The sequence below is a fragment of the Pavona decussata genome, unplaced genomic scaffold, assembly GCF_977016875.1.
Source record: "Pavona decussata unplaced genomic scaffold, jaPavDecu1.1 SCAFFOLD_51, whole genome shotgun sequence".
NCBI classification, from domain to species: Eukaryota; Metazoa; Cnidaria; class Anthozoa; order Scleractinia; family Agariciidae; genus Pavona; species Pavona decussata.
This window is the reverse complement of record NW_028145473.1, coordinates 6,857,296-6,874,747: the sequence shown is the minus strand read 5'-3', so window position 1 is coordinate 6,874,747 and position 17,452 is coordinate 6,857,296. Positions and strand designations below refer to the sequence as shown.

Sequence of the window (17,452 nt, the reverse complement as noted above, 5' to 3'; positions counted from 1 at the left end):
ACTCGAGTGGAATGTTTCAGGCACGAAAAGGCCAAAAAAGAAAGTCCTGATTATAGAGTTTAGAGATATTAACTGTAAATTTTCATTTTAAAACCAAAAGAAAGACTTGTTTTCGCTGGCTCACGTTTCAAAATTCTCTAGACGATGTTCTCAGGTAGCTTAGCTGAGCTGTAAACGGAATTTAAGACCAGTTTTATCAAGAACAGGTTGCACTCGATTTCAATGATAATGATAACGACCACGGATAAAAGGGCAACGTGGAAAACAGCAGCAACAATATTTAACACAGTTTTTCCGAAATTCAGGGCTTAGAAAGGCATATACGGTAGGATTTAAGCACGAGCTTGATGCCTGAGCTATGAAACACAACATTTGTAACCTGAGATTGTTTTCAAGGACGCCGTAGATTCGGAGCAATTCCACAACAAAATTCAATCCCCAGCATACGGCAAAGACAAGGAGCGCCATGACCATCAAACGAATTGTTCTTACTTTACACTTAGCAACAGCGCCGTGAATTTCTCTATTCTTGCTTCTTTTCCATAAACTAACTGAACTTTTTGTGTAAGTTACCAAAATGTACGTGAAAGGAATAAGAAAAGCCGTGATGAAAAATAACGTTTTTGACAGCTGTGTTTTCCAAGACGGAGGCCAGATACAGGAAGTGTATTTACACTTCTCGATTGCTGCGTTGTTCTGTTTCCCCCTTATTTCTTGAGAATTTGATTCAACGCCGAAAATAAAAGGCAGAACGATCCCTAAGGCGTACAAACACTCGAAATTAATAAAAGTAGGTTGGTTTTCAAATACTGAGGCGCAAGACTTTTAAAAGGTTGTGAAATATTTCTGTGTTGATCCCAAGCAATGGCGGCCAAACTGCTGAAAATTGCAGCGGCACATGAAAGTTTTATAAACACGAAGACTTTGCATGATGACTGGGGCGAATCCTCCAATCCGCTTATTGTCAACAATGGTACTCCCACATGATAAAGAACATGAGTCAGCGATAAATGAAAGATCAGAAAACTTGAAATACTTGCCCGTATTTTTCGGCCTCGTAACATAACGTAGATGACGAAAAGATTGAGAAGGACCCCGCAGCCAATTAGAACATAGTAAGTTATAGTCTACAAAAATACGAAGTTTCCTAAGGACAAGTCCAGCTCCAAAGACGAAGCGTTCGTGGCACTATCGTTTGTCCAATTTGCTAACATTTTGCTCATTTTGACGCACACAACGCTTCTGCATGAGAGTACTAAGCAGGCTGACTAAGTTTTCACTCGGAGCAAGCAATTATATTATGGATTGCTGTACTGATGTGACTCTACCATTGAGTCTTTCGGTCAAATCCTGAAGAGTCCCGTTCAACTAAAAGCTATACTCTGCAGTCCTTTCCTGTGGTGCTGTTTATTACACTGTGCAAGGTGTTGTAACTTTTGAGCCAGTGAGTGAGCACCAACTTTATGTCCCGTTGTTTGCCTCGAAATATTCTGCGGAATTTTAGAGTTGAACGAACCAAAATACCGAGCCGTTTTGGTACTTGTAAATTTTCATTTAATTCGCTGAGCCAAAGAGCAAGGTTTTTTTTTATGTAAATTGAGAAGAAATTAATTTCTAGCATTGGATTGGCAATACAGCTAAGTAAATAGAGACAACTTCAAACAATGAAAGACAGGAACATAAGAGGAGGGTTTTATCTTAAACACAAGGACAAGCGTTTTATGTAGCAGAAGGAAAAATTAATTGAAATGTCGAGGAGGCTTTTCTTGACCTACAGAAGAAGAAAAACAAACAGATCTGACGAAAGTCACTTTCATCAGATCTGTTTGTTATCCGCGGATAAATTGTCAATATTTTTGTGCTAAAAACAGAAATTAAAGTTCATGTATAGAACAAGAGCAGCTTTTTTTTTTTTTTTAAGTAGAAATGTTTCAATTATTTCTGAAATACCTGCATGTCAACAATTGTTGCTTTATTCAAGAACTAATGAGTTATGACCACAATAATGACTAACTAGCTCAAATTAATTCCTGAAAGTTTTATGGCACTTCCTCAAATATTGAGAAAAAAGTTCTAAACGTTCAACGTCAGCGCGAGCAGAACCCACCTCCGCTCGCCCTCTACTAGGTTAAAGTACTTTCTACATCCTGTACCTGTAGCTGTAGGTAGCCCGAAATGAGGTCTACTCTTATTTTATTTTTATTATTTTTTAAATTCATGCTCATTGAAGATGGTCTGAAGTGTTCTTGTGAAACATAAAATTGTCAACTAACGCAAAAATAGTCCCAGGTTATAAAAATACATATCAAGGAAATAGCGAAAAGATAAGGGTGTGTAAATAACCTAGTAGGTGACAAGCAGCCCCGTTTTCCGTTTAAAGCCACGTGCACTGAGTGGATTCCCCATACAACGAAGTACCAAGGGACTGGGGAAATACGTTCGTGATAATTGGTTTCAAATATCTCGTTGTAACAGATATGTAGGGAGACGACCAAAATCGTCATTATATCGGATTCTGGCTAAAATTCAATTCAATTGCTAAAAATTGCGTCTCATTTCGTCTCATTTCGACTAAGAAGTAAAGCGAAAACTATAGGTCTGAACAATAAGCTGCGTCACGTTTCATCTCTTTGGGAAATCAAATTGGCAGCAGCGCACATGTCATCTCGATGTCCTCTTGCAGCATATGATGACATGGATTTCAATCTCTGTTGATTTGTTTCTCGTTCAACATCAATCATTAATTACTTTTATTCGTTAAAGCGGGATAAATTTGGGTAGTACAAGTTAGTGGTTTTGGGTTGTGTTCGTTATGACGGGGATTTCGTATTTTATATTTTATATAGTATTTTTTTTTATATAGCATTATTATATTATATTTTATATAGCATTTTATATTTTATATAGTTCCATGCAGGCATTTATAATCCTGTGTCATTGCAAAAATCGTACCACCAAGGGAGGGCACCAACCTACCGAGGGGGTCCGGAGTGAGGAGAGCAAAGCTTATGTTACGCGCACCGCCTCCCCCACGCTACACGCTATACATCCCTAAGGTCTTGTTATGCGCTGATATGCGGAACATGTGCGTCAATCGATCAGTGGTAAATCAATATTTTGTCTGACAGCGGTGCAATAAAAAAAAAACGTCAATAAAAGAATTACTTTTAAAAGGTCAGAACACACCCAGCTCCGTTCATATCATCACAGCAGAGGCAAAGTTCTTGTGCTTTTCACTTCATGGCAAGGTACTCCGTAGCTTTGTTGGTTCTCTGTTTAGTGGGCTCACACGCCACCACTACGAAACCTCAAGAACAGGAAACGGCCGCTTCGAAAGACTTGTGTGAGGTGAGTAAATGGGTATTACGGTTTTCTTATTTGATCGCAACGGGGCGGTTGACCCGCTCTAAAACTAGTGTGAAATTTTGTTGGGATCTGAAGATATAAGAAACATCAGGGCGCTCAGTAAATCGGAAACAACAAGGTTAGCTTGCAGTTAATCTTAAACCGTCAAAAACGGGAATTTGTTTTATTTGAAAAGTATTGCGATTGCCATAAATATTAAAACTCCAGTAGCTTATCTTAAATATCGGTATGCCCTAATTTCTATAAGGTATATCTCAACTAGTATTCGGTTGCTTGGATTGTCGCAGCTTTCGATCACAGAGTATTGACTTAAGATGTAAGCCTTGCCGAGGGATCTACTGATAATTACGTGCCATGCAAGACTATCCTTTCTTTTTTTGCCACTGAAGCTAAAAGGGAAGACGCGCCCATTTTAATGACACCGAGTCGGAATAGGTTCATTCTTATTAGTAAGGTAAACACTGTTTCAGAAGGGAAATCACCTATCTTTCGAAGAAAACTATAATCTATAATATCGGCCTCAACTAGTGTTCGGCTGCTTGGATTGTCGAAGTTTTCGGTTAATTTGTGATCACTGAGTTTTGACTTAAAATGTAAGCTATGTTGAGGGGTCTATAATTACGTGCTATGCAAGACTATACTTTTTTGACACTGAAGCTGAAAGGGAAGACAAGCCCATTTTAACGACGCCGAGTTCGAATAACTTTATTCTAATAGGTAAGGTAAACAGTTTCAGAAGTGAAATAACCTTTCTTTTGAAGAAAACTATAAACTAAAAACTATAATATCGGCATGCCCTCATTTCTATAAGGTATACCTCAACTAGTGTTCAGCTGCTAAGATTGTCGCAGTTTTCGTGCGTTAATTTGTGATCGCGGAGTATTGACTTAAAATGTAAGCTATGTTGAGGGGTCTATAATTACGTGCTATGCAAGACTATACTTTTTTGACACTGAAGCTGAAAGGGAAGACAAGCCCATTTTAACGACGCCGAGTTCGAATAACTTTATTCTAATAGGTAAGGTAAACAGTTTCAGAAGTGAAATAACCTTTCTTTTGAAGAAAACTATAAACTAAAAACTATAATATCGGCATGCCCTCATTTCTATAAGGTATACCTCAACTAGTGTTCAGCTGCTAAGATTGTCGCAGTTTTCGTGCGTTAATTTGTAATCGCGGAGTATTGACTTAAAATGTAAGCTATGCTGAGGGGTCTATAATTACGTGCTGTGCAAGACTATACCTTTTTGCCACTGAAGCTGAAAGGGAAGACAAACCCATTTTAACGACGCCGAGTCGGAATTAGTTCATTCTAATTAGTAGGGTAAACACTGTTTCAGAAGCGAAATGACCTTTCTTTCGAAGAGTGGTACATTTTTAGATTAAGAAGGTAAAAAATGCTGAAGAAATTAAAACTCGTTAGTAGGACTGAAACTTGTTGTCTGTGGGTACCGAGAGGACGCTACAATACTGGATTTCCGCAATGATAAAAGATACTTTCTACAGACTGTGCTTTTCAAGCACCTGATAAAAAAATGTAATGTACCTTCAAGCCACTCAAACTGAAATGTGACAACACAAAATCAGCCTCGTTTATTTTTTTTGGTTGCGTGACCAATTTCCTACTTGCTAGGTAGGCGTCGCGAAATGCTTAAACTTTGGCTGCTTCTCAAACTTCAATTTAATGCTATTTGCTAGCTATGCAGACATTCCTTTGAAACTTTAGCAGATATTTTCCAATTTTAAGTTAAGCAGTTTCCTGAGATAGAGTTTAGTTTAAACCGGTTATCGTCTTTGAAGGAGCCATCTTTAAAGAGAGATTAACACGTAATTGGAAGGTCGTTGTGTTTACTAAGGTTTCCTGGCCGACTAAAGCCATTGTCCTCCTAAACATTGCCTTGAAATTTAAGTAAGGTGCTAGAAATGTTGAATGTTGCATTTATTTTGGTTAACGTTAATTTCCGCATCATTAATTAAGTGGCACGTTTATTCCCGCGACCATAATTTCCAAATTCGTGAAACACTCCAGAAAGGAAAAAGCATGTTTTATCAGGGTGGAGATCCTCCGGTCTCATGGGCACTGAAGCGCTAAGTGGCCAGTTTTTTTTTTTGCTTAACCCCTAGGTTTAGGGACAATTCCTCAAGAATTGTTGCATTTCTGATGATTTCTGATTTTTACACTAACGGGCTCGTTTAAACGGTTTCAACATCTGTTTCAACAGCGTTCAACACAGTTGTTGAACCAATTGTTGGGGGCGTTTGAACTGGTCGTTCAACATTGTTGAAGACGTAAAAAAATATTGAAATCTTGTTAAAAGTGTTGAATCAAATTTAAATTGGTTTAAACTTTCATTTAACATCGATTCAACTTTGAAAGTGTTGAATGACGTTGAAACGGCTTGAACATTCCGTCCGTTCAACTTTTGTTGAAAGAATATTGGGCAAATGTTGAAATTGTTTAAACGGGCTTTGAGAGTGCGTTCGATTGACCCTATTCTGTAATAGAAATACATAAAACGATGGCCAGAACTCCCTCATAGATCATAAATGGATTTCGGAGTTACTGGAGTAAAAAAACGCCTCTTAAATTATTGTTCGACAGCGAAAGTCTGCATGCAGAAATGTCTTCCCAAATTTACTTAAATTAAGAGAAATCTAACAGCTATTCCGCTTATTCTCATTCCGGAATACGGTCAATCGAACGCAACTTTAGTGTCAAAATAAACTTGTTTCTCAGTGTTCTCTGAACAATTCTGTTTCCTTGTGTAAGTCGCGTTAATTTCCCTCATTTGGAATTTTTAGTACCTCTTTCGCTTTAATTTCCATTACTGGAAAGAAATTTTTCCTTCAATTCGCGTTAACTTAAGTCGCGTTAATTTCGAATATCTTAATACACAAGCGTTAATTTCCTATATAATAAGGTAGAAACAAAAATTAAAGGCTCCTGTGAACCAACTCGTGAATGCAGATGACACATCAGTAATTGAAATTTAGATGGCTACGGAAACTTTCTTGAAAGCTAAAAGAAATGATATCTTTGCCCGATTATGTAACGAAAAATAACCATTCTTGTACTATAAAAATGATTGTCAAATTATTCTCTACAGATTAAATAAGATTATTCTGACGCGCCGATTAAAAAAAATCACGTGTTTTTTTATTCAAAGTTTATAGAAGCACGCCATGTGCAGCTACGTCATGCAAATTCGTGTCCGATAGTCCGGGGCTACTGGATTTTGCGATCGGGCTAGTGGATTCTGACCATCACTTGCCCGATGGGCAAGTGAAGTTTTTTTGGGAACTAAAATTACAAAATTACTGTAGGGCATACTTTTTTAACTTCCAGGTAGATTTGTGTTTTTCAAGCCGATATCACAAAGGGAAATCTGTTCAACAAAGTATCGCATGACATTTCATGCCCGACATAAATGCGTGAAATTTTTCCTTTGGAGTTCAGTCCACGCAATCCTCAAGTAAAAATAATGAAATATGACAAGCTCTTGCTAATTAAGAATTATTTATCGACCACATCCTTTTGCTTTCCCATAAATTACCAGTTGTAAATTGCGAAAATGACATATTTTTTCCCTTTGAAACCTCTATGAAAGCTGACAAGATCTTAAAGTGTTCATTTCACCAGTAATTTGCATAATTTTGTTTACGACGTCACTGATACGTGACATGGCACGTTCCGCTTTCGCGTGAAAACTGACAGCAAAACTATTTTTTTTTTTAGCAAACTAGTCTACTTGATGTAATACTTTTGTACGAGAAGGAAAAATATGATGAAAGATGTCGAATTTTCATGTATGCAAAAAGTTATGACTAGCAGTGAACTTTTCAGTTAATAAGAGTGCTTCTTTCAGCTGAAGACATTTTCTGCCTGAAAATATTTTTTTGGCGGCAAAATTTCAAGTTGCGCAACGCAATATTACGCATTATTTCTGACTAAAACGATTCAGTTGGTTCAATCGCGTAGGGAGGTAGGTTAAAAAATCGGTGAGGCCTACAATAAATAAGGCACTAGGGCTAAAGGTAAAAGCTCTAAAAAGCGTCTTGTTTATTCAAAGTCCATGCCGACAATAACTTTTAAATTAAATTATTTTTAATTAAATCATTTCTAAATTAAATTATTTTTAATTCTTAAAAGACACCGCACTTTGTGGAAAAAAAAAGAAAAAAACCTATAACTTTGATAGATAGTGATAGATAGTTTATTTATGAAAAACCTTGCAGCCACAGGCTGAATTACGTTTGATTTACAATAAAATATATACTACAATAAAATACATGGCTAAGAATAACTAATATAAAAGGACAAAATTATATAATTAAGAGAAAACAATATTACATCATTGCTTTATGGACATATTGATAGATAAAACTATTTCGAGTACGAATGGTGTGGAGGCGCCGTGTAGTAAAAGAGTGCTGACTCCTTAAATTGACTTTGCACTCATTCTAAGGAGGCAGTAAGCGATACAGCTTGTGCGAGGGATTAGACAGGATGGAATTAAAAAGCTTATCACATAAGAACTCGCGGCGGTTGTGTGAGGGAACTAGACCAGTCAAAAGAAGCGCCTCATTGTACGAACAATCTGGATAGATAATACGCAAAGCTCGCCTTTGACATCTCTCAAGATCTACTGAAAGGTATTGCGGGAGGCTATGATGATAAACAGGGCATGCGTATTCAGTGACAGGCCTAATACAAGTCAAATAGAAGAGCAAAAGTTCCTCCGACTTGACTTGTGCACGCTTAAGCTGACGCAAAAAATACAGGCGCTTGTTTACTTTCTTTACAACTTCGGATACGTGATTATTCCACGTGAGATCTGCAAACCTAAGATCTTTGCTTGCTCTACACACTCTAAGTCCTGACCATTAACCTTAATTGGATCAAAGCTCTTTCTAGAGTGACTGAATGTTATACGCAGTTCCTTGCACTTGGTTTCATTTAGTTGGAACTTATCTGCAGAAGCTTGCGTCGCGAGTTCGTCAACCGCTTGTTGGACTTTGCTGACCTCAGACTTCATGACTGTTTCAGAAATAGTGGAGTCATCGACATATTTCCACATGTCTGTACCCGGGATGATGAGGTCGTTTATCATAATAGTAAATAACCAGGGGCCAAGTTTTGTGCGCTGTGGGACCCCTGATGAGATGGCCCCCCACTCCGAGAAACAGTTCTGACTAAGTTCAACACGCTGGCGGCGACAGGACAGAAAGTCCACTATCCAGTCAATTATTCCGCTTGGAAGATCGCATGAAATGAGCTTCTGAACAAAGATCTGGTGGTCAATAAGGTCAAACGCCTTGCGGAAGTCAAACAGGATGGTTCTGACAGTTGCACCGTTCCCATCCGTAGCACTAAGCCATGAGTGGACCATGCTTATTACTGCCTGTGTCGTACTGGAACCTGGCACAGTCCCAAACTGCCGTACATTCACTTTCGCCAAAACAACAGGCTTGAGGAAACTCTCCACGACGAAATCTTCAGCAACCTTAGAAAGCACGGGAGTCAGGGATATTGGTCGTAGATGTTTGTTTATATCGTATATTGGATTCTGCTTTGGTACTGGAGTGATGTTAGCGTCCTTCCAAGACTGAGGCAACCGTGCTTCCATAAACGAACAGTAAAGGATATCAGTCACAGGCAGTGCTAGTAAATCCGCATTCTCTTTAAGAAGCCAACTGGGGATTCCGTCCGGACCGGTTGCCTTAGTTGGATTTAAGGCAGATAGCTTCTTTAAAACAGAGAATACTGATACCTGGAAAGCACTCTCCTGGTCAGAGTTGGTTGAGGTGTTAGGTGAAAGGGGGGTGAAGACGCGCATAGGAGCCAAGAACGCCTGGTTGATGGTGTTAGCAATGTCTATCGTGCTTGGAGGGGAACCTCTCTGACCACAATCAATATGTTGGTAGAGGGTAGCTGGATTAGCGCCTCTTGAAGCTGCGTCTGACGTACCACTGAGCTTCTTTACCTCACGCCACCAAACTGCGGGTTTACAGTCCTTCAGATGTTCAACCTTGGAGTTATAGAACTTTGCGCGGCATGCTTTCCTCTCACGATTAACGCGATTTCGTAGGGCGCGGTACTGCTCCTGGTCGCCTTGAGCGAGGGCCTTTTGGCGGCTGTGAATGAGACCCTTCAATTGTTGATTGACCCAGGGCGGCTCGTTGGTTTGTACCGACTTAGACTTCAGGGGGAGGAGAATGTCCATTCCGGTCTTAACTATGGTCCCCAGCATTTCCACTTTGCCCTTGCAAAAATCTTTACTATCGATAAGTGTCTTAACGTCCACATTTTCAAGATACGTGCGCATAGCCGTACGCATTGTAGGCCGTAAGTCCCTCGATTTCACGGTGAGTTTAGTTCTTGGTTGTTGGGAACGCGCGAGCGGCTGAACTTCCACAGAAAAATGATCGGACAAACCGAGAGCAGGGCGTTGGATCGGAGGGGCATAGAACTCCTTCACATTTGTTAACACCGGATCTAAGGTATTTCTGCGGCGGGTTGGAAAGGTAACGATTTGCTTCAAATTAAAGCCGTTACTAAGGCGCGAAGATTTCTTTAACAGAGTTTTATTGAAGTCACCAAGTAAAATTATCCCGCAGCCAGGAAAGCGAGCCTCAACCAAAGATAAACAGTTATACAAATAATCCAGCATAGGCGAATCCGCGGCGCTCGGAGAATGATAAACAACTCCAACAATAATGCTGGTAATGCCCCTTGGGAGACGCGAAGGCTGTATTTGAGTCCAAATAACTTCAAACTTCCTATCCATAATGTCCTCAATGATCTTGAATTGGATAGACTCTTTAATGTACAGACACACTCCCCTATGCACTGCTTCAGTTCGATCTCGGCGGATTACGTTATAGCCAGAAATAGCGACAATATTATTGTCAATGTGGTCTTTGAGCCAAGTCTCTGTTATGCATACAAGGTCGAAATCTACATAATGGACGACTTCACGGACTTCAGCTATTTTCGGCGCCAGTGACATGACGTTGGAAAGAAAGAACGACGGCATAAATAGCTTTGATGACTTTGCAGGTTCGGCTTTAGATGGTGTAGGTGGAATAGCGAGAAGGTTGGCGTTATTACAGTATTTGTAACTAGACTTCGAACGGTAGGGGCCATGGTTGGCTGACCTTGGTGAAATAACTGCAATATGGCGGTGACGATAAACTTCTCGCTTCTTCACTTGTCGTCCAGCTCTGGTACCGCGATAAAATGGCCATTTCCCACCAAGAAATCGAAGAAAACCAAAAGAGGGGCGAACCTGGACCATTTTGCGGCAGCAGATATAACATTTAAGGCAATAAAATTCAAAAATTACGGTAGCAGATGAGACCTCGAGCTGCCTTGAAAGGCGCATACAGGGTTTTCAACTTTGCTCAGATTCAACGAAAAATGTCCATTCTTACACTAAAATGATTGTCAAATTATTCTCTACAGAATGAATAAGAGAATTCTGATGCCTTTTGAGAAAAATTTTCACGTTTTTTTTTTTTTCACCCCCGGACTTTCTGAAAAATTGAAAAAACGTTTAACTTTGCTCAGATTTAACGAAAATCTCCATTCTTGCACTAAATGATCGTCAAATTATTCTCTACATATTGAATAAGAATCTCCTGATGCGCCGCGAACAAAAAATGTTCGCGTGTTTTTCCACTAATTGAATTTAAAACTCATTCACTGCGCACGCCCGAAAGTTAACGACAGAACCAACCAACCAACCAACCAAGTCAACAGTCAGCCATCGCTATAAAAGTACTCCGATTAAAAGAGATGGACAACAAAAAAAAGTTTAATTTCTTAATTAGGGACATTTATGTAGTATAAAATATATATGTGTCTTAATATAACACCAAATTTACAGGGAAGAATGTTGACAACCTATATAAAAGTGTAAAGTGTGCAGGACGTTTGTGAAACTCTCTTTTTCAGTTACCAATTTGTTAATACCTGGGGACGCGACCTATAATGTTATTTTCTTATTAGCGTGCAAATATTAAACCCCCGGTCCCCTCTTCAAGGCGCATCACGAAAATATATACACTTACAAAATAACTTGTCTCACACACCAGGTGCCTTATTAGTGAAAACTCTCAGTCTAGAGTGACTTAGCTTCCAACTGGCTGAGGGGGAATTAGCTCAATCTAAAAGAAACAAATGAGAATAATAAGGTAAATTTTCCAAAAAAAAAAAAAAAAACATGAGCGTGGTCAGGTCTGGAGTTTCTGTGGATTAGTATGTTTTTAAAAATCTATGGCCACCTTGGGCGATCGTTCTGTTACGTGCGTAGCACCTAAGCATCGTGGAATGAGTTGAAGTTATCAATCAGAAGTGCCGCGTCAGTCAATTCTTTAATAAAGGTCGGTCTTTTCGCTTTGATGTTATCCAGCGTCAATTAATTAATCAATTTAATTAAATTGATTAATAGACAGAGTTGTAATTAGTTAATTGGTTAATAAGGTTGCATTTAGTTGACTCGTTCATTAGCTCGAAATTGTAATTTTCTATTTGGTATTTTAATGCGCATTTGAGAATCAGGTCATATAGCATTTGTGCAATCAAAATTACTAAATTAATTATTCACGCCTAAACGATTGGCTTTCTTAACGATTTTGCTCCTTTACGGCCAGCAGCAACTAGATTTCAGTCAGATTTCGTGTCAAATTCTTCTTAATCAATGTTTTGCTCAGTTTAATGTCTAGCCGTGCTGCACTTTTCGTAGCGTTTCATGGCGACTGCATACCTTAGCAACCGGAAAAATCTACTATAAATTTTCCGCGGTCGCCACAGGGATCCTATTATTGAACAGCTATTTTTAAAAGACGTGGCTGCTGACAATAGAAAACCAAAAATACATCGAGTATTACACGCGGCAAAGCAAAGGTTACAACCCGATTGCTCGTCCTTATCAGCCGGGCGACACACCCGGGGCAAGAACCGGCGTCGTGTTCAAAATCTCACTTTGAAAAGATTTCTAGTTACACCCGATAGAACACGAAGAAAACGTGACCTAACACAACCTTTTACATTAAAACTGTAAGAATTTAGCCGCTCTTTTTTGACATTTTTGTTGCACTCAGAGTGGTGAACATTTATTGCCAGCCAACTCAATTTTAATTTATCCTATATTGATTTCGTTGCTTTCTGAAATACTAACATAGTAACGCAACAGGCAATAGCAAAATAAAAGTCATTTTAAAAAATACATTTAGAGTTGACTCTGATTCTAAGATTTCCCTACATACGCTGCGAACAACGGAAACGATCGACACCATTAGCATTGCTAACTGGATTCCCCCCCCCCCCCCCCCCCTTATCCAAATCAGGAAATCGCGAATCCTTATAAAATTTATTATAACGAAACATGTCCATCTCACTTACCTTTTGCGGGTGTGGGGAGGATGAAGAACAACTTTATTTATCATCTAGTTACTGGAAAAATGATGTAGAAATTAGCTTGAAGAAAAATAAACGGCTCTAAATCGCCATCGCACAGTGTCAGGCGATACGCGAACACATCAACGCATATTGACCTATGGTTGGTCGATTTAGGACCATCTAGCCTGCCAATTATATTGGCGGGAAATCGAAAACGATGTAATTTTTACGTTTCCATTCATTTCTGTCGGTCGATGTATAGTCAGGTTCCAGTAAAGATCGGAGGATTTTTCGTTTCCATTACCAATTTACAGTGTATTTCCACAGAAGGCAACAAGGACTTCATTGCTAAACAACAATAAACTGATTATAGATTGCTGCTCTCGAACTCGGGAATTCGATCAAGGCAACCGTCAGCCAATGGAATTAATTTTAACACCTCTACGCTTCTCGTGGTGTTTTCATGTCATTAACCGTATCTAGGCCGAATTTTGTGTCCGCCTTCAATTGCCGGGAGGAGGAGATGGGGCGGATTCCGGACTTCGTACAACTCTGAAAAATAATAAAACTATAGCTATGACAATGACACTAAGAGGAGAAATAGTTCGCCGAAGATATTTCCTCTAAGGTCATGATTGTATCCACTACATTAGATTGTTCAGGGATCATTTAATTATAAAAACAAAGTGTCTGCTGAAATTTGTTTCCTATGTCACCGTTCAATCAACCCTTACTCGCCACATCAGATTGTTTCCAGATAAACTCTGTTTTTTTTTTTAAAAGAACCCTTTTTATAAGAACGTCGAGGCTGAGGTTAACCAAAATTTTAAGAACGTATTAAGAACATTCCTCAGGGTGAGAGTTGATTAAGAACTTTTTTTATTTTGCCAATCTGTATAGAATATCAAGGTAACAAATGTACCCGATCTCGGTTTGTCATAATCAGCAGTTCTTGATACCATATCTCAGCAGGCAATGCACTTTGATAAGTTTCCTGGTCACGTCCGCATCGATTTACTGAAATACATGTAGTGTATACCATGTAATTTAAGAACATCTTAAGAACGTTTTCAGCCTCAAATCGCAAAAAAATATATGAACGTTCAGCCTCAGCTCCAAAATTAGACGTTCTTATAAAAAAAACTGAGTGAAAATGTCTGGGAAGAAAAAGTCAAAAAGTTTTGTGACGTTTGCTCAAATATTAAGATATTTATATATGTTCAAAGCTCGCACTGACGGAACTCGCTCACGTATAGATGTTTGACAGATCCCAATAATAGAATATTAATAGCATATTTGATTCTTTATTATTTCGCTCTACTCTCTTGTTCTGTGTTTTGTTATCTAATTTACACCATACTCCAACCCTAGAAAGCCATGATTAACCATGGTTTCCCAGGCGTACCAGGATCAAATGGCATGCCGGGAATGCCTGGCATTCCAGGACCGCAAGGACCACAGGGAAGAGAAGGAACCAAAGGACAAATCGGTAACAAGGGCGCTAAAGGAATGATGGGTGCAAAAGGGGACAGAGGTGGCGAAGGGCCTCGTGGGAAGAGTGGGCTACCAGGAATGACGGGAATGAAAGGAGATCGGGGAATGATGGGAACTCAAGGAAGAAAAGGAGACAAGGGAGCGAAAGGAGAAAGTGTGAAAGGAAGTCCAGCAAGTGGAGTGCTACAAACAAACTGGAAACAGTGTGTGTGGAAAAGCTCAACCGGAACGTATAACGGAAAGATTAAGGTGACCAAAATGCACGCTGAATAAGAATATAAACTAATATCACAATATCATAATCAGAATATCAAATGAACATACAGTAATTAAAACTAAGAGTAAAAAATAACTAATGACGACAGCTTCGCGCTGATTTACGTAGTTTGTATAAGTTGTTTGCGGCCTCTCTTTGGCCTGTTCGTAGAAGATAACTCCTTGGTTTTTTCACAATTTATTAACTTATTTATGTATAGATTCGCCCAACGCTTGGGCAGGTATGAAAACAACAGGATACGAAGTCCCCAACTCGGTTACACAGGTTTAACAAAAATGGTTTTCAATAAGGGCTGGTTTTATTAAATCCCATATATCAATTATTATGACACTGAAACATGTTAAGATAAAAATGTCGAAAATATAGGTGGCTTTGAAACACTTTCAACATTATTTTTAAAGGTATGCGAAAGTATGAAGCTAAACACTCTGATTTCAATACCATAATAGTAATAATAATAATAATAATAATAATAATAATAATAATAATTTTATTAAACTCCTCTCAAGTTTTGGTAAAGCTATAGTTAAAAAAGACTTCTTGGTGGTCTGGTGCCAGTGGATTTCAACAGAACAGATATAAACAACTGTCTATAAATTAATAATAATAATAATAATAATAATAATAATAATAATAATAATAATGGGGATCACTGAGCTCGTTTTTAGCTAGAACCACTTCAAGCTAAAGTTAGGGATGTTTTAAGTAGACTATACTGTTACTATGGTAACCTATTATAACAACAAAACGACCATGACTACTTTGGCAATGATTGGGTATTTGTTAAAAACCATCATTATCGTCTCAGCTAATTCAAGAATGGCGATATGGATTCATTAAAAAGTACGTGTCCAAAAGAGGCAGATAGGGTTAATAAGGGACTAAATGGCAATAATTGGCTGATACAATTCAATTCCACTGAGTGAAACGATGTTATGTGAACCATTGACATGAGCGATAACTTGACTATCTTTAGTTTGTTTGGTTCTAGGACTGCTCTTTTAACAAGCTACAGTCTGATACAGCACTCAGAGTTTCATTCCAAGGGAACATGAGGGTCCGAGGCTCAAGTAATAAGTGCAACCGCTGGTTTTTTAAGTTTAATGGTAACGAATGCAGTGGACCAATGACGATTGAAGCTGTTGTATACAACAGTTGGCCGTCATCTGCTGGGAATCCCAATCTGCTTCATCACCGATCGTTTGAGGGGTACTGTGTGAACATCCCACAGGGCGCGGTAACAGTGCAGTTATGGGTAGGAAAGTGTAGTGGTGAAACCTTGGGTAATGCCTACACTGGATGGAATTCAGTGTGTGCGTGAAAAAAAGTTGAAACCATTCCATGAATGAAGTCAAGAAATTGACATGTTATAGATGATAAGTAGATAAGAAACCTGTCCAAGTGTCAGGTCTGTGCAGTATTCCGTACTCGAGTTATTTGACAAAATGTTTCACACAAATTTATAGAGCTTAGTATGGAGACGCCATGTTGGTGTTCCTCTGGATTTCACTTTTGCCAGAAAAGAGGTTTGTTTTCCCTTGTGAATTTCTGAATGTTAAGATGAATATTTCTCCTCAAACTTAAACTGTTCAGAATGCTGAAAATCACTCGAAGAGGCATTTTTAAGATAAGGAACAGCTCTGTCACGGCCGTCCCCCTGATGTCACGTACGATGAAAACTCGGAAATTGAAATTCTTCTATTTTCAAAAGGAAGTACGACATCGAGCTAAGAAATTGTGAAAAGACATATTTTTAGGTAATCTTTCCTTGAATGAAGGCAAAAATTTTGCAGGCCTCCTGGTTTTAATTTCTAGAATTTGTTGTCGTCACGTGAACACCAAGAATTGAAGAGCAGATCCAATTAGCAAGGAATAATGAAAGCTGGCAATGTCATACTAGCATCTCTAATTATTAGACAGTAATAAGTGTAATTGCAGAATAAACTGTATTCGTTAGCAATAAAATGTAATGTATCATTGGATAATGTAATTCTACTGAGAGTTTTTGCTTTTGTAGCGGCCATAGAATATCAGCTATTATTAAATACATGATCGTTGTGTAAATTCGATTCAATTCAATTTGAATCGCTTATCGGCCACGATGTATGAGCCATTATACAACGCCCAAAAAAATTGTCTCCTGGTTTTTCTTGCAAACCGAAATAAGCAAGGTTAAGCAATATTTCTTGATTGCTTTTAATAAAACAATCATGCCACTTGCACTTGTTGGATATGAGATGATTGTGCCAACTCGGCGCTACGCGCCTCCTTGGTTATCATCTCATATCCAACGCGCATTCTTGAAATAAGTGTTAATTATACTATGCCCCCCCCCCCCCCCCAAAAAAAAAAAAAAAAATTGGTCGTTGGTTAGTTACTTTTAATCTGAAACAATTGTTGCAGTCGTGGTTGTACCCTCCTCGTTGGCTATCTCATGGTGATCTAATTTCCAACGCGTGCTCGTGCATGGAATAGTTTTTAACAAGCTAACAGCAACTATACAAGAGATATCATAGCAGTTCTTTCAGAAACCGGATTTAGGCGAATTGTCCTAGTAAGTCCCACTGAAAGTGTACCCTGTAGTGTTTCTCTACAGATAGCTCTCGGGCTCACTTTGGTTACGGATATCCCGTTGTTGCGGAGAGAAGTTGCACTTTCAGCGAAACTTGAATGCAGAAAACGACCAATCAAACTGTCACTACAACAGTTATTTATTTGTTTATTTATTTATTTATTTATTTATTCATTTATTTATGTATCAATTCAAGAGAAACGGTTTTCTACTAGAGTGGAATGTTTCAGGCACCAAGAAACCAAAAAAGAAAGAGGTATTAACTATAAATTTTCATTTTAAAACCACAAGAAAAACTTGTTTTCGCTGGCTGACGTTTCAAAATTCTCTGCACGATGTA

At 38.6% G+C, this 17,452-nt stretch overlaps 1 protein-coding gene across 1 annotated transcript; it reads left to right on the top strand.

The window, feature by feature from the left end:
* The first annotated feature begins 3,216 nt into the window (after positions 1–3,216).
* LOC146481311 (uncharacterized) lies at positions 3,217–15,861 on the top strand. The gene is made up of 3 exons (XM_085108988.1): positions 3,217–3,348; positions 14,141–14,512; positions 15,532–15,861. Exons 1-3 carry the CDS (start codon positions 3,241–3,243, stop codon positions 15,859–15,861), a joined length of 810 nt encoding a protein of 269 aa, XP_084965114.1. The 5' UTR covers positions 3,217–3,240.
* Positions 15,862–17,452: the final 1,591 nt, after the last annotated feature.

What these genes read in the sequence shown, in the direction of transcription:
- LOC146481311 (XM_085108988.1), top strand. Translation starts at nt 3,241, where the DNA reads ATGGCAAGGTACTCCGTAGCTTTGTTGGTTCTCTGTTTAGTGGGCTCA. An exon ending in CTTCGAAAGACTTGTGTGAG is followed by an intron (nt 3,349 to 14,140) that starts GTGAGTAAATGG and finishes CTCCAACCCTAG; the next exon opens with AAAGCCATGATTAACCATGG. An exon ending in CGTATAACGGAAAGATTAAG is followed by an intron (nt 14,513 to 15,531) that starts GTGACCAAAATG and finishes GTTTGGTTCTAG; the next exon opens with GACTGCTCTTTTAACAAGCT.